The 23,141-nt window shown below is 39.6% G+C and overlaps 1 protein-coding gene across 1 annotated transcript in view; it reads right to left on the bottom strand.

The window, feature by feature from the left end:
- STAP1 (signal transducing adaptor family member 1) overlaps window positions 1-16,813 on the bottom strand; it is a 49,072-nt gene extending 32,259 nt beyond the window's left edge. The window contains exons 1-2 of the mRNA XM_004706293.2: window positions 16,694-16,813; window positions 6,291-6,362 (exon numbers count right to left, since the gene is read on the bottom strand). Of these exons, the coding sequence (XP_004706350.2) occupies window positions 6,291-6,362; window positions 16,694-16,813 (192 nt within the window). The remainder of the gene's footprint in view (window positions 1-6,290; window positions 6,363-16,693) is intronic.
- Between the last annotated feature and the right edge of the window lie 6,328 nt (window positions 16,814-23,141).

Here is a 23,141-nt window from a genome sequence, read left to right on the forward strand (position 1 = left end):
TTCCCAACAGCATGTCCAATTATGTCACATTTGTTGTTAGGTTATACTTATAAGACAGATTTATTCCTTCTGGAAGTCCATGGCTTATTTCAAATTCTTCACCAACACCATAATCCAGAGGCATAAATTATTTTCCAGTCTCCCTTACTCATTGTCCAATTTTCACATTCATATGAGGCCCCTGCAAATGCCATCCATGACTTGGGTTCAGTGCACCTTAGTCCCCAAGGTAACATCTTTGCTTCTTAACCCTTTCAGGTGTTCTTTTGTGGCAGGTTTTCTCAATATAATTTATTATTTGGTTTGTGTTAGTCAGGGTGGACTAGAGAAACAAATTCATAGACAAATATGTGTGTAGGAAAGATCTTTATATACAAGATCAATTGAACGTTAAGAAAACATCCCAACCCAGTCCAGATAAAGTCCATAAGCCCAGTATTAGCCCATATGTCTGATTCCAACCTATAAAGTCCTCTTCAGACTCACAAAACACATGTAATGATGCTGAATGCAGGAAGATCACAGGCCAGTGGGTGGAAAGTGGATCCTGTGGTGTTGTAAACATCTCAGCGCTGGCAGCGTTCTCCACGTGGCTTCTACAGCTCCAGGGGTCTAGCTCCATCAGCCTCTCTCCATGTGTCTTCTCCACAGGAATATCTCGCAGGGAGTGAGCAGAGAGAGAGTGTGTGTCTCCCACTTCCAAGGAGGAATACCAGAGTTCCTAGAATCCTCAGGAGAAGGCCATGCCCACAAAGAGGCCTCATTGGGTGTGACCTGATTGACAAGCTAGACTCCACGCCTTCACTCTTAATCCTCTCAAATTGACAAATGATTATATAACCACCACAGGTTTCTCTAATGCTTCCACGATCCAGGTAAAATTAAATCCTTGACAATCTCAATATTTTCTCCATTTATATTGATGATGGTTTTCATTCCGTTTTGAAGTTTGTTTTCTTTATGTGCGTAACCCACATTGAAGGCTTTGATCTTCGTTAGTGTTTCAAGTCGTTTTCGCTTTCAGCAAGCAAGGTGGTAACATATGCACATTGCAACTTTGTAATGGCTCTATCTCCAATTTTGATGCCACATTCTTCTTCATACAGTCCAGCAAACAAACAAAGCCAAGCCCACTGCCATTGAGTCAATTGCAACTTATAGTGACCCTAATAGGGTTTCGAAGGCTGATAATCCTTAGAGGAGCAGATAACCTCATTTTTCTCCCTCAGAGAAGCTGGTGGGTTTGAACTACTAATCTTGTGGTTAGCAGTCCTGCAACACCACTAGCGCTCCTTTCCAGCTTCTCTATTTGCTCAGCATACAGATTGAACAAGCATGGTGAAAGGATACAACCCTGATGGACACCTTCTTGCTTATAAGTCTCACAATATCTCTTTGTTCGAGTCAAAAGTACTGCCTCTGGGCCCTTTGAACGGATTTTTCATGAACACAGTTAAGTATTCTGAAATTTCAATTCTCCCCAATTATATCCGTGATTTGTTACGCTCCACAAAAAACGCAAATGCCTTTGCATTGTAAATAAAGCATCGTCTAATACTCTCTGATTTTAGCCAAGATTCATCTGATATCAACAATGATATCCTCATTCCTCTTTTCTGAGAGCAGATTGAATTTCCGGCAATTCCCTGTTGATGTACCACGGCAACCATTTTTTAATTATGTTTATAATTCAAAATTTTATTTTCATGTGATAGTAATGATATCGTTTGATAATTCTTTCATTTTGTTGGATCACTTTTATTTTTTAAAATCATTTTATGGGGGCTCTTACAGCTCTTATCACAATTCATCCATCCATCCATTGTGGATCACTTTTCTTTGCAATGAACACAAATATGGATCCTCTTCGAGTTGATTGGCCAGAAAGCTGCCTTCCAAATCTCTTGGCATAGACTTCTGGGTGGGTCTAGTGCTGCATTACTTTGTGAAACATTTCAGTTGGTTGGGTTTTTTAAACCATTTTTGGGTGAGTTAATAAAGATATATCATTCCACAGTTCAATCACATCAAGCAGTATTGCACAATTGCTATCACAATCAGTTTCAAAACATTTATTGTCTTCTTGAACCCCTTGACATGGTCCCCCTTTTACCCCACCACCACACCTTCCCAAACCCTTATTCTACTTGGTGTCCCTGTAAATTCATCAACCCTGGGTTCCATATACTGAAAAATAAAAAAAAACATGTAATGAAAAGGCAACCCCAATGACATAACACATCTGAGATAAACCCAAATATGTACAAACAAACAAAAAATACAGAACTTGTTGAAAAGCAGATCGAGTTTCATGTGCATCAGAGGGGGGATCAACTGACCGAGTTTTAACTGTTCAGGTAGGCTTCTCATTTTGATCTTCTGGAGTCATCTTTCCAACACACTTTATTTGATAACCGCTTTCCTTCCCCCTCTATGATGGAGAGAGGGAAATCATGGAGGTTTATTTCCTGGGTAAATCTCACAAATGTATCTTGGCTCCCACTGTCATCCATAGTGTTCTGCAAACCAGATTCTCACAAGTTAGGCTCTGATACTATTCTGTCCTTTGGCTTTGGATTGCATGATTTACAATCCTTCTGCCACTGATGTTGGTGTACCTCTTCCATGTGGATTTAGTTGAGCTGTCACTCAGATGGCTGCTTGTTTGGAAACAAGCCTTTAGACCCAGATACTATTTTATCGGATAGCAGGCACCGTCTCAACTTGTGGAGTTTTTTTTTAGGCAATGCTTTCACTGCAGCTAGAACCTTTTCCTTCAGTACCTTGATCATATCGTACCTACAGAATAGTTGAACACTGACCAACTTTCTGGTATAGGCTTATATGTATTCCTTTCATTTTCTTTTATACTTCCTGTGTCATTCAATATGCTGCGCATAGGATTCTTAATATTGTTACTTGAGTTGAATTTGTACTTCAGGTCTTTCAGTTTTCTTTTTTGGGTTTTATAACTCCAAATATTTTTTACACATCTGTATTTCCCTTCTCAAAACACCCTTTGCAATCTTCAGTTCTGTCATTACATCATTTCTCCTATTACGTTCGCTACTCTAGAAGAATTTGAAAGTACAGTTCATAGTCTCTTCTGATATCCATGTCAGTTGCTTCTTTTGGTCTTTCCAATAGCCTCTTATTTTCTTTGTGCATGGGGTCATTGATGTCATCCCACTACTTGTCTGGACACATCTTTTCTTGAGACGCTCTTTAAATTCCGGTGGAATATACTTAAGGTCATTCTTTGGCTCTTGTGTTTTCCTCTTCTACTTGCATCCAAGCAATTAATGATCTGTCCCACAATGGGCCCCTGACCCTGTCCCAACTGAAGATAGTGAGCATCTCTGTCCTCTTTTCCCACAGATGTAGTCAATGCTATTCATATGTATTCAGTCCAGGAAGGCCACATTTATAATCCTTATTTATGAAAAAAGGTGTTTTTCATGGATAAATCTTGGTCTTGCAAAATTCTATTATCCAATTTCTAAATAAACCCTGGTGGAAATTTTTACACAATGGAAACTGGCAAACATTGCAAACCAAAGCCTGCTTCTTATTTTGTTGGTTGTCCCCAGAAGTCAGCAAAGTGTTTACCAAATGGCCCTAGAGTAGCTATTTTAGGTTGTGTGAACCACAAACAGGCTCTGCCGCATTTTTTAAAAAGAAAACAACTGTTTAAAACTGTGAAAACCATTGTGAGCTCAAACTTTTGTACGATAGCCCATAATCCAGGATAAAGTATAGGTATTTGCTTATCAAAGCCCCCCTAGATCATTCCGGTGCTTCCCAGGGAGCAGTATCACCCACTTTGGGAAACACTTGCATAGACTTTATGAAAATCAAGTCAGGGATCAAATTTAGCCCGATGGCCATCATTTGCCAGCCCCTGGCCCAGACTTAAGGAACTGAAGGAGTAAATGTAAATCAACTCCAAAGAGAGAAGACATTCATTCAGAACTTAATATCTAATTCAACAAAGAAATTGCTCATGTCATCGATGAACCCATGACATTCTGAATACACGATCATTGCTTTACGCTCTGCTGATACATTATTATAAATAAATATTAGGTAGCATTCTCATATATTGTATTTTATGACAAGTGTACTAGGCAAACAGTAATTAGAATACAACTCCATTTGTCAAATCATGACTGAGCTGCAAATCTGTACTTTTGCAAGAGTCTGCTAAAGATCATTGTCAGAGAATCAGTTGACTATATAGAAGTTACAACAAAGAGTACTGTATATTTTATTAGTTTTTTAATTGTATGCCAAACTTTCCTTATCTGTTTGGTAATATTTATAAGTTTATGTACAATATATGTATCAATATTTATATTTTTGTCAGAGAGGCAGTTGTTACACATTTACCACACAACACTGATTAGAAGGATCATATTTTTAAGATTCTGTATGGTCAAGAACTTAGAAAGATTTCTTCTGAGTAATTGATATATATAAATTGATCTGTATGCCACTGGCCAGACTTACCTTCTAGAACAGCAGTTCTCAACCTGTGGGTCGTAACCCCTTTGGGGTTAAATGACCCTTTCACAGGGCTTGCCCGATTCATAACAGTAGAAAATTACAGTGATGAAGTAGCAACAAAAATAATTTTTTGAGGAACTGTATTAAAGGGTCTTGGCATTAGGAAGGTTGAGAACCACTGTTCTAGAAAGATTAAAATCTCTTGAAATAAACTTAGTAGGATGTTTATAGTATAATTTAAGCTAAATTAGCCTCTTGAGCTAAAAAGCCTTCTTCTTTTTATCTCTTTTTTTCTTTCTGTTATGCCCAGTGTGAAATCTTGGGTGATGAAACTGGTAAATAAATTCAGCTGCTAAATGAAAAGACTAGAAGATCAAGTCTACTCACAGGGCCCTCAGAAGAAAGGCCTGGTGATCTGCTTTAGAAAAATCGTTCATTGAAAACCTGTGGATAACATTTATACCAGTTTAACTTATGTTGCTGCTTTCTAGAAATTCTCGTTTTATTTTTCTGAATAATATAGGATATTAAAAAACAAATACATACATAATTTATGGCGTTGTTTCTACAATGACAAGGTTGAAGGTGCATTAGGTTGACCTATTTAATGAACAAAGAACAACTGAAAATGGAGAAGTCTAAGCAAAGGAGGTAAACTTTTTTCATTAAGTTTTTAGAATAAGGATCTTTTTCTTATAGATTGTCTAGATCAAGCTGAGTGAGTTTTGCTGATACAATGAAGGAAGCAACAGAGGTAGTGAGGTGTTAGATTTAGATAGAATGCCTTAAATTGATTGAGTGCTTACACAAAAAGAAATAATAACTTTTGGCTTACCACTTTAATTGTAGTTTGAAAAGAGCTTTAAATAACATCTAGTCGAGTTGCTTTCTGATGCTTGCATCTCCTTCCAGGGAATCATCGAAATTCAGCTGCTAATTGCAAGGTCAGCAGTTTGAAACCACCAGCCACTCCTGAAACTTTCTACTCCTGTAGATTATTCCGTCACAAAAACCAGGGGCCATTTCCACCCTGTCCTATAGGGCCAGTATGAGTCAGAATGGACTCAGCAGTGAACTTTGTTTGGTTTTTGGATATTTGGGTAAATATCAACATTTGTTACCTGCTCTGGCCCTGTGCTTTCTCCTAAAACTACTGCCCCAAATTTCCCACACGACTGCATTTCCCTTTATCAACATTGGGAAATGGCAATTCCATGGTATTTCATCGTAACAAACTCTTCTTGGTTTAATGATTAAGAATATGGCCTCAACAGGAAGAACTCTTCTTATTAGTTGTATGGTTTGGTGCGATTTTTTAGCCCTTCCATTAGACTGTTCTATAAAGCAGGGATTAAAATAGTACCCATTCTACACATTTGCAAGGATTTAAAAAATAATCATTTGTAATATATTGTATGATGCTCTTGAAATTATCTTCTTCATTTCAGAATATAGTTGCAGACGACAACAAGATAAAGTAGGGGGAAGTTAGGTTATAACCTGGTACCAAACAATTTATGTTCAAATGGAGTTTTTATTGCTGGGTCAGAAGGAAAAGAATGCCAAGAGAAAAGCATGATTTCGTAGCTTCTTTCTGAGTTATCTAAGGAACTGTAACATATGTCTTTTCAAAATTAGCAGCTTTTAGAGATTTGAATTTTCCTATTTTAATTTGTTTCACTAGACCATCTTCATTAGGTAGACAGTTCAAAGTAAACAATAGACCATGTGGCAAGTGTATAGTGGGAAAAATATTGAATCAGCTAAATGTATTATCTACTTACTATTGTACTTTTTTTGTCGCTATAAAAGAAAAGTGTAGTTCCTCTCAGCTCTGTCCAATAATGTTTAAATTCCTGTAGGAAAAAAATTAGAAGCATATTTTGTTAGTGTACATGTAAACATTTTCCTGCCGATTATTTCCTTTGTGACTTTATTAATTACTTGTTTCATATGAAATGGTTCTTCATCCTGAGGTCATTTAAATGTTCATGTTATATGATTCTTACATTTAATTATTTAATCTTCTTCAAAATTATTTTAGCATATAATTTGTAATGAGGTTGCAATTCTATTTGTTTTCATTTCCCAAAGCTTTCCCCAGTAGTTTCAGGTATTTGACCTTTTATGCACTTTTAGAGGAAGCTTACACCGACAAAATGAACAATTTAAGGGGTCATAATAGGAGAAGTATATAATATATACGTTGAAGGACAATTGAAATGAACGACTTAACACAAGTAGAGCACTAATTAGGGTTTGGCTCATAGTTTGAGTCCCATGAAAAGTCAATATTATTGTTATTACAAGGATATATGAGAAATTGATATAAACTACTTGACACTGTTATCATTGATTCTTGAAATTAAAATTTCACTCAGATAGCAATGACTTAGTTATTACATTCACATGACTGCATTTTAAAAAGTAGCACTTTCTTGTGATTTAGGTAAAAGTTTACAGAGCAATTCGTTTCCTATTCAACAATTTTCACACAACTTCTTTGGTGACCTTGGGTGCTAGCCCTCAACGTGACGGCCTTCTCCCTGCCACCCTCCGCTTTTGGTTTCCACTCACCCGTCTATCGTGTCCCTACCTGCCTTCTGAACTTGCCAATGGTATCCTTATTGTCTTAGATACTTGACTGCTCTGAAATTCATTTTCCTCTTTGGTATTATTGTTGACTGTATAGGCCTGTCTATAAAGTAGTCTTCAGGAATTCAGTTCAGTTCCAACTTTGAAGGGTGTCTAAAGACCATAGTCTCTGGGGTTCCACTAGACTCCATCAGACCAGTAAGTTAGGTCTTACGTATAAATTTGAATTTTGTTTTCTCATCTACTCAGGATCAACTATTGTGATAGCTGGTTTAGATTTAGACTTTCTCATCAGCGTTTAGTGGAGGCTGCAGTTGACATGATCCACTAGTCTTTTGAACTAATTATTTCTTTGAGGGTTTGATTTCTTCACTCTTTTTGCTCTGGATGGAAAGAGATATATTGTTGAGTCTTAGATGGCCACCCATAAGCTTTATTAAGACCTCAATCACTACTCACCAAAGTAGTCTGCAGACTATTGTCTTTATGGACTAGGTTATGTCCATTGTCCTGGGTGACCCCTCACTGCCATCAAGTCATTTCTGCCTCAGTGACCCTACAGCACAGGGCAGAACTGCTCTGTGGGTTTCTGAGACTGTAACTCTTTACGAGAATCGATAGTCTTGCCTTTCTCTCATGGAGCAGCCAGTGGTTTCAAACTTCTGACCTTGCAGTTAGCAACCGAAGGCATTATCACGATGCCTCCAGGACCCCTGGATAAGCTGAATTCTTACATAATGTTTGATCATTAAGGTTACCAGCAAAACAATTCTTTTTAAGCCTTGTAAGAACGGCACATCTTGTCTTTTTTGACTTCACAAGGGAGGAGGAGAATCAAACGCTACATTAGCCCAAGGCTGAGTCTGTGTCAGAGATCAGCCCTACCTCCATCCTTCTGTACCAATTCTGGCACCATCTGTCTATTCACACAGAAACTCATGAATAATACTCATGATTATGCGATTTATTAAGGAAGTTGAAAAGTTACAAATCAGGATAAACTATGTGCAGGGTACAGTTCTTCTACTCAAGAGGACGTTTTACAGTTGTGCCTGCTTAGTCTCTCTAGTCCTCAGCCTCTCAGCCATGTGGCCCTTGGCTACTGTCCTGCTCAGGAAGTGTTGCAAAGTTCCTTTAGCGCTGTTGACAATGCCCCCAAACACTTGACTCCAGCAAAAGCCTAAGCCTGGTGCTCTGCTCCAGCTCCAAGAGTCTCCAAACTTAACCCTCCTCAACCTACAATTAAGTGCCTGCAAGCACCATGCTCTGCAAGCAAGCCTTTTGCTGACGGCACTCCGCTTTGTGCATTCCATTGACCTGAACCCCATCACTCCATCTCACCCTCAAGCTCTTGGTTCTTCTGCTCATTCTCTGCCACTCCTCCACTGTCACGATCCTACGTCTCCTGGATTGAGAAGGTTCCGCTTGCAAGAAAACTCAGGGTCCAAAGGATGTGCTCTACTCCTGGCTTTTCTTCCTTGATAATCATGAGATCCCCCTCTTCCATCTCAGTTTCTGAAATGGCTCATTTTAAATCCAGCCGGATGACAAATTGATCAATCTTTTCATTAGACTTCCATATGTCTTATTTGCATGCAATCCTGTCATTTGGTGGGGATTACAACTATTTTGACTAAAAGAGCCTTATCAAGTAATTCCCTACACAACATACCTCTTCAGATTGTATACACTCTCTCAAATAATAAAACTCTATAATCAATTTCACTTTGATTTATCATGTCTCCTGGAAACTCAGGATTAAGTGCATTTTTTAATGACAGCAATTGTCTTTGTACATGCTCTCCCTGTATCTTCATAGTTTGTGGTATCTAGTAAGATACTGAAGCCTTGGTGGTGCTGTCAGTTAGGCATTGGGTCGTTAGCTGCAAGGTTAGGGTTCAAATTCACCAACTACTTGATGAAAGAAAGGTGAAGCTATCTAACTTCTTAAAGATTTATAGTCGAGAAACCTGTACATAGTCACTATTAATCAGAATCCTCTTGATGGCAGTGAATTTAGTTTGTAGCCAAAAACGTCACCACAATGTTGGTAATTCAAACCACCAACAGTTCTGCACTGGAGAGATGAGGCTATTTCTCTCCAAAAGATTTATAGCCTCAAAACCCTAGGGTGCTTTTCTACCCTGTGCAATAGCTTACTGTGAATAAGACTGGACTTGGTGGCAGTTGGGTGGTTAGTATAACAAGTCCTTCTAAAAGCTAGTGCAGTAAAACAGGAAATGTGTTCTATTTGTCACCATGTGGTAGCTAACGAACTGGTTCTTCTGGTCTGGCTATACTTAACTGAAGCTAAATAATCTAGGCTGGCTTCACTTACTTGTCTTGAATTCAGGAATACTGGAATGCCTAGGAACATTGGAACAACTAGGGCCTTCCTCCATATGGTTTCTCAAACACTATATTTCTCAAACACAAGGTTAAGCCAGCCTCAACTTGTTCACATAGTGGCAGAAAGATTTCTCGGAGGAAGAGAGCACAATCCCTAATGTGCAAGCCTTACCCAAGCTTCTACTTGGGTTATATTTACCAAAGCATATCTCATGGCCAAAGGATAGAAAAGAAGACTAAACTCTTCGCATGAGGGCCAGAAAATTCACATTTCAAGAGAACAGGCCAGTGAATCCAGAAGCCATTGGTAGTGTTACTGCAGTAATCTACCATAAGGTAGTGTTTCTTTGTCCAAGTACAGTGGTCTTTCTAAAACCTAGTTCCCCATTGAGAAGTAGTTAATGCTTCTGAACCAAGAACCAATTACCATAAGAAAAGAAAAACTAATTCAAAACAGCATCTGATTGTAAGCCAAGCCAATAGATGGCCTCAAAAGGAGCAATTCGAAAACTAGGTAAAGACGTTTACTGTTTCCTTAAATCCAGATTTGTATCTAACTGACACATCTCAGAGTTAAGCAATTTATAAAGACAAAAGGGCACAGCTTACTATCAGCAACAGCGGAAGCCTTTTCTTCATTTCTTCTCATGTAAGATGCAAAGTGCACTGCGCTTTACGTGGTCTCATTGGTGCTTTCCCCCCACCCTCTAATCCTGTCCAGTCTGCACAGAGGGAAGGATCTCCTCTGCTGAGTATCTAGTGGGTGAACTTGGGGAAGACAGTATGCTCAGCACAGCTTCTTCCTGTTCTCTCTCAGCTCAGCTTATCTGGAAAGTACAGGTGTTTTGCTCTGTTTCCTGCTCATAACAAAGGGCCTCAGTGAAAGGAGGCTCATTGCTGTTTAAGTCTGGGGTAGCGCTTCAGTACGGTTGTGGCCTTAAAATTGAGACCATTTGTTTACTGTGATTGCTCTTAGTGCTTTCATGTCAATGCCAATTCATGGTGCGTCCAAGCGTGCAGAGTCGAACTGTGCTCCATGCGGTCTCAAACTCGCGATCTTTAGGCAGCAAATTGCCAGACCTTCCTTTGGAGCCATTTCTGAGTCAGTTCCACTAATACGTAGCCATTGGTACTGGTCAGGGACTCCTTGCTTATTTATAGACTTATTCAATAATTTAAGGGAACAAGTAGATCTGCATGTGTAATTCCTTCATTTTCAACTAGTTATTCAACAAATGAGTATAAACATCTAAATAGAGTAGGAAAATATGGAAGGACTGCTCAGGGGTTTATTTTTGAGTCCTTATGAAAGTGTCCTAGAATTAGGTAATAGTGATGGTGGTACAACTCTGTGAAAGTACAAAGATTCCACTGAGTTTTAAATAGAAGCAAAAGTAGTACTAATAAAGAGTACTGTGGATATTGGATGAGGGAGCCCTGGTGGTGTGGTGGTTATGTGTTGAGCTGTGATCCGAAAGCACAGCAGTTCCAAGCCACCAGCTACTGCTCCTTGGCAGAAAGACGGAGCTTTCTATTAACAGGTAGAGTCTTGGAAGCTCACAGGGGAGGTTTACCCTGTCCTACAGGGTTGTTATGAGTTGGCATCGACTGTATGGCGGAATTTGGTGTGGATCTTCACTGTTAAGAGAACAAGAATATGAGGAGGCTTCAAATGTGTGTAGAATATTCCATTATTATTCTTATTCCATTTTCCCGAATCTTTTTAAGCCCTTTCATTGAAGAAGGGAGACTAGACAGGAGTCATTGCTTCATAGAGTCGTAGGGGGATTGGATGTACTAACAGGGCATGTATGCTAGGTATTAGGGCCTACAACATAGCAGGTATCCAATTAATGGTAACCACTGGGGGGAAAAACAGAAACACTTTATCACTCAAATCATTGATAACTATTTTGCATTTTCATTATGTATTTCTTCCACATGGTAATTTTTATGGGTACGTGGTAGTAGAAGGATCTAAAATAATAGATCTTTTACAATAGGATTATGTGTTGCATAAGGGTTGAAATGCTCAACTGTTAACTGAAAAGTTGGTGATTTGAACCCATGAGCCATTTCATGGAAGTAAAGACCTGAAAAGCCTGCTCCCATAAAGAAATCCTGTGGTGCAGTTCTCCTTTACTGTAGAGGGTTGTTACCAATCACAACAGACTTGATAGCAGCACATAAAAATAAGGTATGTGAATGGGAAGGTATTTAGTAGACCAGAATAATTAACCTCTATCAATTACCCTTCTGTAGTTTCCTAAACAGATAGAAAACTAGATTTAGAAATTGATCCAAGCAGCTATAATATATACTGTCTCTATGATCAGATAAATGATCTGTAAAACCGTGAGAGTGACTGATCCCTCCCTCTCCCCCACACCTTCCCCTTTCATCTTTAACTGTGAGTTGGGTGAAGATTGTTACAGAGCAAATTAATTTTCCATCCAACAATTCGTGCACATTTTGTTTCATGTCATTGTTTGCAATTTCTGCAACAAAGCAAGTGACTGCTGCTTTTGAAAAATACTTGAATTTTCTGAGATTTGACCTATGATTACAGAATTTTACAGAAAATTTACAGAAAATTCAAATTTTCTTGGGGGGCATTTCTCATATTTCTCAATTTCAGGCTTTTCACAGCATGTTCCAATGTTCCAAAGTAAGTAAACAAACAAACAAACAAACAAAACCCCAATCCAGTTAATATGGAGATTTCCCCTCCTAGTGACCTCATGGGAGTCAGAGTAGCGGGCTCCACAGAATTTTCAGGAGAGAAGTCTTTGGGGCTTCAAAACCAAACAATAGTTTAGCTTAACAAGTAAAGAAGATCTGTCTTCAGCACTGTGCTTTTTAAAGAACTATCTATGGACTAACAAAAGAGCCCAGTGGTCTAGTGGGTTACCAATTGGTCTGCTACCTGGAAGGTCAACAGTTCAAACCCAGTAGCCGCTCTGAGGCTTTCTGCTCCCATAGATTTATAGCCTCAGAAACCCAAAGGCACCATTCTATTCTGTCTTCTAGAATTTCCGTAAGTTAGAATTAACTTGATTTGGTTTATAGTGGATCAAATTGACAAAAACAATAGGGGGCAGTGAATTTATGCTAACTGGGAGTTACAACTCAACAAAGGAAGAAGAAGAAGAAGTCTGCACAATCGCACGCACTGTCACTAAGTGGTGCATGTAGACACTGCTGAGCTGGTGGTGTATTTGTTATGTTGCTGCGCATATGTATTCTAAACCACAAAATACACAAAATTGCAAACAATTGAACCAAGGCGGTGACTTGAAGTGCTATGTTTAGTTCAGCGTTTAAAGGTTAGTTCACGTCAATCGTTTCGTAGGTTTTCATCCAGTAGTCATGACCCCAAGCAGTCTGGATTCTGCATTTGCGCTTTCTTAATTTCTTTTAAAATGTATGAGTTTATTGGACACAGTGCTGCGAACAATGACTCATATCTTGGATACATGATTTCATTCATTCCTCTTTAAAAACCCTTTGTTGTTGTTGTTGTTGTTAGATGCCCACAAGTCAATTTGGGTTCACATTGCCTCCACGAGCAGAGGAGAATTGTTTCATAGGGTTTTGTTGGCTACGGTGTTTATGGAGAGGAGCCTCAGTAGCGGAGCATGTCTGCTAGTTTAAAGCTCTGTGCCTCAAACTCACCAGCGGTTCCTTGGGAGAAATATGGAAAGCTTATAGGCTCAGAATCCTTATGGGCCAGTTCTACTTGTTCACAAGGGTTGCTCTGAATCAGAATCTACACAACAGCATGTAACAATAGCAATCTTTCCGGGAGCAGATTGCCAAAATTTCCTCAGAGACCTCCTAGTAGGTTGGAACTACCAACCTTTAGGGTTAGCAGTTGAGTGCTTAGCTATCGTGCCACTAAGATCCCTTATTCATTTCTTTGTTGCATATATATAATGATTTACATGGAGCATTATTGCAGGAACACACATATAATAGCTATATAAATGAATAGTCTTCTGTCAGGAATCTGTTCTCAGAGTGTTTTCTTAAAAGGAGTGTGATTTTGCAAACTGTGGATGTTACTGAAATAGCCCACAGTGCTGGAAAACACAACTGAGACAACGCTGAAGTTTTCCTAAAGAATTAGAGGCAAGCAGAAGACTAATCAAAGAAATGTTATTTTAAGATGGGTATGATGACTGTGTCTTTATGATCAGGTTAACAAGAAGACATTTCACACACACTATTTTTAACTTCAGCACACCGCCAATTAAGAGAACTGTGAGAAACTGCCAAAAGTCTCTCATTTTCAAACAATTAAAAAAATATAACACTTCACCATTTATAATGAGAGTGGTTTTGGTCCCTCACTGTGGCATTTCATAGCTTCTGTACTGTGGTGCTGCGGAGTAAGTGCTGGGCTGCTAACGGAAAGGGCTGGGATTAAACTCACCAGCACTTCCAGGGAGAAAACTGAGCCTGGCTACTGCTGTGGCGATTTCAAAGCCTCAGACACTCGGCAGTCTCACTATGAACCAGAACTGACTGCATGGCAGTGGGTTGGCTTTGGGATAGTATCAATGAAAATTTCCTGGTCAGTCATAGGTTCTTGACCTGGGCCTGTCTGTAATTGCATGCAATGGTTTCTGTGTATGTTTATGGAACATTTTCTTGAAGCAAATTTCTTGATTGTTAATGGTACAAAAAGAGCTCAAACCAAAACAGCTTTCAATGTGAAAATGCCCTTTTATAGAGCAGGTAACTCATCAGTTGTGCTGTGTCCATCTTTCTACAGCTGTGACTTTCCTCTATGCTGAGGGCCACTTTCCTTTCAAAGGCTCCTTGACATGTTGCTGCTGCGTCCTTAGAAATCACACTTATTTTCCTTAACTTTTATTCATATCATCAAATTCTGTCATCATAGCTCTCCTTTACGCCATATGGCTTGTGGGCTCAAAACGGATTATGTTGATAAGCATATGCTTAATAATAAAATAGGAAGAACTTTGAATCAGGTGTTGCATATGTTATCCTTTTAAATCCTTGAAACCACCTATAAGTTGACATTATTTTTGTTCTCTTGCTTTCTCCTCTCTCATGTAAATAGAACCTTTGGTATGAATCCAAATGGACAAATTTATTACATCAGAAATACATATACCTATAGTTTATTCCTTCTATTTCAAAGCATAGTTTCTAAGGAAGCTAAGGAGAAGCAATCATGTCAGTCACCCCTATTAAACAGTGACCCTCTTGAAGAGAAACTTACTAAGTCTTCTTCATGTTTGTATCTCTAGAACGGAGGGAGCACATAGGAGACACTCGATAAAATTGTTTGAATAAGTCAATTGATTGTATACCTAATATATTCCAGGCATTGGACTTTGGGAGGCAAATAACATTCTTCCCATTTTATAATTAAGGACATTGAGTCTCAGGAAGATAGAAACTTGCACAAGATCATGAACTGTAAGTGGCACACCGGTAGTTAAAGGCCCATGTTATTAGAATTCTAAAATTCTTCATTCTGCTACCCATACCAATGGCATGAGTTCTTTAAACATTAAAAGAAATCTGATTAATCCATCACAAGGATCAACCTGTATAACCTCTTCCCAGGGAGACAAACAACGGAAAGGTGGGTGAGGGGCGATGGAGGACGATGTAAGATATGAAAATAATAATCTATCAAGGGTTCGTGAGGGAGGGTGTGAGGGGAAGGTAGCAGGAAGAAATGAGAAGCTGATATCAGGGGCTCCAGTGGGAAGAGGATGTTTTGAAAATGATGATGGCAGCATATGTGCAAATGTGCTTGACACACTGGATGAATGTATGGATTGGGATAAGAGATGTAAGAGCCCCCAATAAAAGTGTTTAATAATAATAAGAAAGCTGATTCTGTAACCCTTATTTAAATACTTTGGGCAGCATTAGAAGAATAATGAAATGTAAATTTCAACTAAGAAAATGTTCCCTTCCCTACTCCTCTCTCCTGTCAGTTTGCCAATCTGATGAATTTGTGATGTCAGGATGGCACTTTTTACAAAAAGTAATCTAAGATTAAGCTGGGTGGTCAACCAAAACAGATTCCAGTGTTGTTGCTAGTTGCTGTCCAGTTGTCTTCCACTCATGGTGGCCCTACGTAAACTAGAGCAAGTCACTGCCTGACCCTTCACTAGCCTCACAGTCTGGCATGTATGAGTCCATTTTTCTACTTTAACAAAGAGGATGTCCTTTTCCCAGGATTGATCTTTTCTAATCATGTGCCCAAAGTAGTAACTGACAATATTATTAGTACATGTTGGTTACCCACAACACAGTTCAGATCACCAAATTTTCATTCTCAAATAGTAAATGACCTAATGATGCACACAAGAAATAAAAATATGCATTGTAGATGTTTTCACACACATTTCTATATGTTTAATATATCCTCAGATGATATTTTATTATTATGAAAAATTTCATATCAGAAAAGACTTAAAAGCTCTAGCTTTATTATATCCAAATTTTCATAAAATTAAAACAATTATCTTAGTAACAAGCACATTCATGTGTATTGTTCTCATTCATTTCAAAATTAGCTAAAATTGCTATTTTTAAAGAACTGATTTTAGCCAATTATAGTTTTAATTGTTGACATTTAAAAAGATGGAACATTTTGTAAATTTGCTTAGAACAAAAGGATTTATGTGGATTAGTGTATGCAACAGCCAGGATAAAACTAAGCTCATACATAGTATCCTAAATATTATTTTTAAGGTGACCCTGAGCAGTGTTTCAGGATAGCTAGTGTCATTAGCTGCCATGGAGTGAGCCTCAAGCTCCTAGCAACCCCATGTAAAATAGCACAAAGCATTGCTGGATCCATTACCATTCCTATCAGAGTGGTAAGCAGTCTCAATTTTATCCTTTAAACTTTTTCATGCTAATTTGAATCATATATTTATGTACATATACAAACACACACACCTGAGGATTTCAAAAATTCTGTGGAAAATAGAACTAAAAGATAATGGAACTTTTTTTTTTTTTTTATAATAATGGAACTTTTCCAGAGACTTGTTACAGCCCAATTATGCACACATGTATTACAGTTAAAGCAAGCAGAATTAGAATCATATTATCTGAGCTCCCAGAAGAGAAGGGAAAGTTTAATCCCAACAGAAACGTGGAGCTGCCTTATCGCATTACATCACTATGAAATACATTTTATATGAAGCAGAAGCGTCTGATTTAATGTTAATATCTATATACTTACCTGGTATTCTGGCCGCTTAACTAATAAAAAACCTTCAAAGTACAAGGGTAGAGCAGTAATCTTTAACCTTTCCTGGAAGATCCTGCGAGGGGCCGGCTTAGGGGGCTTCTTATCCATCATAACCTCTCTTTGGTACGTAGTTTGATGTCACTGTATGCAGTGTCAAACAAAGTGAGCTCTCCCTGAGTTAGGGGAAAAGGCAACTGTGCAAAGAGGAAGTCCAAACTTGCTTTTTAACCACCACCACCACCACCAGGCCTCACAGGACACACACACACACACACACACACACACACACATACTTCCTTTCCTTTCCTTTTTGAGATGAGAAAGAACACCGATTTTTTAGAGGACAATCTGAGTGAACTACATGTACTTGGATTGAGTTACATTAGCAAAATAAACAGAAGATTACGATCACCCCAGGATGAAAGAAACAGACAGGTGCAGAGCATGTGGACCTGAGGGGAGAGATGGAGGACAAGCTATATTTTTCCACCTGCTTTTTGTTTGCTTATTACGATTCACTTTTATTCCCAGAAAACATGACTTGAATAAACTCCACTTCATTAAACATTGCTTTGTGGGATAATCTTATTAGCTCTATTTCTGTTGCCTAAATATTTCAGGCCCAAACTCAAAGGGATCAAATCTATTTTGACTCATGGTGACCCCATAGGGTTTCTGAAACAAACTCTTTGTGGGAGTAGAAAGCCTCATCTTTCTCCTGTGGAGTGGCTGGCAGTTTTGAACTGCAGCCTTGTGGTTAGCAGTCCATTGAGTAACCCACGACTGTACCAGGACTCCTTATATTTCAGGACCAAGCTTTGCTTGAATCAATCAATCAATCAATCAATTGATCGATCAACCAACCAAACAACCAATCAAGCTAAGATTCAACTGATTCTATGTGATTTTGATGGCCCACTAAATGTAAACCACATATAGATATGAGAGCATTAACATTTTTCATTTTTTTTATGAATAGGTGCTTTGAGTAGATTGGTTACTAGTGGGTATTTAGCAAAGACTTGTCAGAGGGAGTTATAGATTTCCCTGTTTTTATTATCTGAGCGGTGGAACTCTGACAGTTTGTTGCATAGGTGGGATCCCCACAGTGATCTAGTGAGATATCTGGGTCCAAAATATATTAAATATTTGAGAACTGGTCCTTGAGAGACTGGTATGGCCTAGTACAAGGACTGATGTGAGATGCGAACATTGAGCAGAGTTATTTTTGTCTCACGGGAGACCTGAGTGTCTACTAGTGGCTGTTTCACTGCAAAGCAGTGGACTGCTAACCTCAAGTGCAGCAGTTCTAACCCACTAGTTACTCCATGGGTAAAAGACCTGTCAATGTGCTGCCATAAAGATTTTATTTTAATATATATGGTTTATTATGCGTTTAATTGATCTGAAGGATATTTAACATGTGGTTTACAGTAGTATTATTTTTAAATAAAAACATATAACTATTTTATTTCCCATTTCCCTTCACTTTTTTTATAACAGTTTTATGGGCACATAATTTACATATCAACAATTCAGTAGTTCAATAGTTCAATCATATTAAGGAGAATGATGCAATCATTACCATATCAATTTTAGAATTGACCCCCCCATGGTTAAATCACTTTTAAAATGAGTTGTGCAATCACAGTCAGTTCAAGTGCTCCCTCCCCACTCCTGTCTTCACTTTTTATTCCTGAAATCCCCTTTCCCTCCTTATCACTCACCCCCCACCCCCCCGCATCCCTATCAACCCTCTATCAGTTATTATCATTATGTATCCACTCCTCCTGTGCATCAATAAAAAACAAAATCTAAATAAAGTGATAAGGATAAAATAATAATAATATAAAGACCAAGATAAAAATAATGAGTAAGAAAGAAAGAAAGAAAAAACCCCCATCAACATTCAAAAAGCCAGGGAAGATATTTCTGTCATGGAACAAGTAAGAAATACTTGCATCCAGAACCAACTCAGGTTGGGTGCATAGGGAGGTTGTCTGGCCACATGTCGAGTTCGATCAAGCATAATCAGGATTACAATGGTCTCTCCCTGATAGTAAGGCTGTTTGAGACTTTTGTCTATGGCTACAGCAGATCTGCCAGTGGCTCAGTTTGACTAGATACTCTGGGGATGGTTTTTGGGCTCCCATAGCCTTCTACAAATTGGGTATTGATAATTTTAGCTCTGATACTTTCCCTTCACCATATTCAAATTTTGTAATTGTCATCTTTGGATCACACAGGTTGATATGCTTCTTCCATGTGGGCTTTGTTGACTCCTTACTCAGATTGCTGCTTGTCCGACTAAAAGCCTTTAAGATCCCAGACATTCTTCAGATTGATAGCTGGGCACCATCTGCTTGCTTCACCACACTTTGCTATAGCACCCTTATCTTCAGTAATCATTTCATGAGCTGGGCCATGATGTGAGAACTGATTGTTCTTAAGTTGGGGATAGGATTTAAAGGAAGCCCCAAACCCATTCCAAGGTTCAATGACCTCCAGTTCCATAATCCTTGGGTGGCCACTCTGTTTCCTCTCCCATCCAAGTACCCAGCCCTCAGTCCAAGGGTGCAGGCAGCTTCAAGGTAAGGTTCAGTTCATTCAGGGAGGCCTCTATGTTAAATCCTTCTGGGATGGATCTTCTTCTTGCCATCAGTAGCTTTTAGCAGACATTTGCTGTCAGAAGACGCAAAGCTCAAACCTTTTCTTGGAATGGGTTTTGTTCGACCATCACCTGCTTGCTCTCCAGCAGCACCATTCCAGGACTAGGTGCTCTGCTCCATCAGCATAAACTCCCGGGTGTTCCCATAAAGAGTTACAGTTTTGGGAACCCTGTGGAGCAATTCTATTCTCTCCTACAAGGTTGCTATGTGGCAGAATTGACTAATGGTAATGGGTTGGGATTTGGTATAGCCCTGAGCATTCTCCCCATTTAACCTGTCTATTCCCCCAAATCAAAGCAAGTCAGAAATCGCAAATCTAATCTTTTCCTACTGAAGAAACGGCATGGCTTATCTCATCAGTGTGGGTCCCCCTGAAATGAAAGCTGTGGATATTGGGAGTCAAGTTGTCAAGTAAAGAAACAGCCATGTACACTATCAGTAAACTAGAGAAGAATGACTGGGTGTATTATGGATTTCTTTTTTGGATTTTTAAATATTTACAAGTTGTTGGTTTGAAATATGACTTGAGAGATGAAGTAAAGGGTCAGCGGTTCCCAGGAACTAGATAAGAGAAAAAGACCGATGAATTAGAAGAGGCAGGGAACTATTGCCATTGGTCTAGTCTGGATAAATTGAAAGAGTCTAGGTGTGAAGTTATCATGCATTTTCAGGTTAAGCAAATGTTCTAGTGAGAAACAGTTTCTAGTGTTGGTGGTGTTAGTGCCACTGTGTCAGTTCTGACCCACAACTACTCTATGCACAACAAAGCACTGCACAATCCTGCGCCATCCTCCCAGTTGTTCCTCCACCTCAGCCCATTGATACAGCCACTGCGTCAGTCCATCTTGTGGAGGCCCTTGCTACTTTTTGCTGGCCTTCCCCTTTACCAAACATGATGCCAGGGAACGGTCTCTCCTGACAATACGTTCAAAGTATGGAAGACAGAGTCTTGCCATCCTTGTCTCTAAGGAGCACTCTGGAAGTACTTCTTCCAAGACAGATTGGTTTGTCCTTTTAGCAGTCCACGGTACTTTCAATATTCTTCTCCAGCACTGCAATCCAAATGCATCGATTCGTCTTCATTCTTCCTTAATCAATGTCCAACGTTCACATGCTTATGAGGCAATGGAGAATATCATGACTTGGTTTTTAAGAAGTGGGCTGAATGAAAAAATAGAAAACTTTTCTGATTTGATAAATGGCCTAATCTACCTTCTTCGTACCTGGGAACTGGTATATTAGAGGGAGGAAGTGAAAGCGGGGATGCAAAATGAAAAGGGAAAAGTGAGAAGGAAGTGAGAGAGAGGATGCTCAGTAATCCATGGTTAGAATATGAGACAGTAAGTGACTGGCTGAGGAGCCCTCGTGGCATAACAAGTTACACTCTGGGCTGCTAACCACAAGGTCAGCAGCTGGAAACCACCAGCCACTCCCCAGAAGAAAGATGAAGCTTTCTACTCCTGTAAAGAGTTATGGATCAAGAACTCACAGGGGCAGTTCTATCCTCTTCCTAGGGTGACTACGAGTCATCGTTGAGTTGATGGCATTGCATTTGGCTTGAGTCACTGGATGTAAATCTTTATGAAAGTGAACTCCCTCACCTCTTGCCTGTGGAGCAACGAGGGGGTTTGAACTGTAATGCAATCCTTAGTCTGTGCCATAGTGTGCCACAAGAGTTCATTAAACATTTTTTTTACCCGAACCAACGTTACTACCATTGAGCCCGTTCCAACTTGTGTGGTTGTTAGGTGCCTTCCAGTTGACTCTGACACATATGACCCTGTGTACAACGGAATGAAACACTGTCCAGTCCAGCAGCATGTTCACAATTGTTACATTTGCACCTTTTGTTGCAGCCACTGCGTCAGTCCACCTCAAAGGGTCTTCCTCATTTTTGCTGATCTTCTACTTGACCAAGCACGCTGTCCTGTTCCAGAGCCTGCTCTCTCCTGGTAGCGTGTCCACACTACACGAGATGAAGTCTTCCCACTCTTGCATCTAAGGGCATTCTATCTATACTTATTCCAAAGCACATTTGTTCTTCTAGCAGTCCATGGCACTTTTTCTTTAAAGATTTTAGTTTTCGTTCTTTATTTTTTTTTAAATCATTTTATTGGGGGCTCATACAACTCATTACAATCCATACATCCATCCATTGTGTCAAGCACTTTTGTACATTTGTGTCCCTCATCATTCTCAAAACATTTGCTTTTTACTTGAGCCCTTGGTATCAGCTCCTCATTTTTCCCCTCCCTCCCCAGTCCCTTCTTCCCCATGAACCCTTGATAATTTATAAATTATTATTCTGTCATATTTTACACCATCTGACATCTCCCTTCACCCTCTTCTCCGCTGTCCATCCCACAGGGAGGAGGTTATATGTAGATCCTTGTAATCCATTCCTCCTTTCTCCCTCACCTTCCTTCCACCCGCCCAGTATTGCGACTCTCACCACTGGTCCTGAGGGGTTCATCTGTCCTGTATTCCCTGTTTCCAGTTCCTATCTGTACCAGTGTACATCCTCTGGTCCAGCCGTATTTGTAAGGTAGAATTGGGATCATGATAGTGGGGGTGGAGAAAGCATTCAAGAAGTAGAGGAAAATTGTATATTTCATCATTGCTACACCGCACCCTGACTGGCTCATCTCCTCCCCGTGGCCCCTTCTGCAAAGGGATATCCAATTGCCCAGAGATGGGCGCTGGGTCCCCATTCTGCACTCCCCCTCATTCCCAATGCTATGATTTTTTTTTTTTTTTGTCTTTGATGCCTGATACCTGATCCCTTCGACACCTTGTGATATCACAGACTGGTGTGCTTCTTCCATATGGGCTTTGCTGTTTCTCAGTTAGAAGGCCCCTTGTTTATCTTCCAGCCTATAAGACCCCAGATTCTATATCTTTTGATAGCCATGCACCATCAGCTTTCTTCACTGCATTTGCTTATGCACCCGTTTTGTCTTCAGTGATAGTGTCGGGGTAGGCTGGTGTGCTTCTTCCATGTGGACTTTATTGTTTCTCAGCTAGATGGCCATTGTTTTCTCCTAGGGATTGTTTATCCTGCGTAGCTTATATAGATAGACATAGGGCAAAACAAAAAAGAAAAACAAAATAAGAAAAAAAAAAACCCAAAACAATCGATAGTTCCAGGTCTGTCTGCTGACTCTTATATATTTTTTCCGATCAAGTCTGATGAGGTGCCAAGCCCTTTCCCCCAAGTCAGAAGTCTGTTTTCAGGATTCCTCGGAGACTTGGTTACTTTGGTCCCCTTACTGCCCTGTTACACTCCCATTGCATTTCACTCACTGTGCATGGGGCAGACTGGGCACACTCTCTGCACAGTGTCTACAGTGCTGTCCCCCATAGCGCTACGGGTCAGTGAGGGAATGCTGTGTCTCATAGTGGGGATGGCCCTACAGTCCTCTCTGTCATGCATACTATTCTTGATGTCATCCCACGTTTGTCAGGTCTTCTGTAATTAGTGTTCAGTGAGTCAAATCAATTGACAAGTTTTAGAAATTCAGGTCAAATATACTTGTTTTAGGCCAGGTTGACTAGAGAAACAACTCCAGTGACACTCATATATGTGTAAGAAAGAACTTTATATCAAGAAGAAATTATATATAGAGAAAATAACCCAGCCCAGTGCAACTCGAGTGCACAAGCCCCTCTTCAGACTCATGCACTCACATACAATGACGTAGAATGCAGGAATATCACAGACTGGTGGGTGCCAAGTCTCGTGGATACAATAGTGGTGGAAGCATCACTGG

This window comes from Echinops telfairi, unplaced genomic scaffold (genome assembly GCF_000313985.2).
Source record: "Echinops telfairi isolate 266 unplaced genomic scaffold, ASM31398v2 ScPeMD7_7468;HRSCAF=8506_0, whole genome shotgun sequence".
Classification (NCBI taxonomy): domain Eukaryota; kingdom Metazoa; phylum Chordata; class Mammalia; order Afrosoricida; family Tenrecidae; genus Echinops; species Echinops telfairi.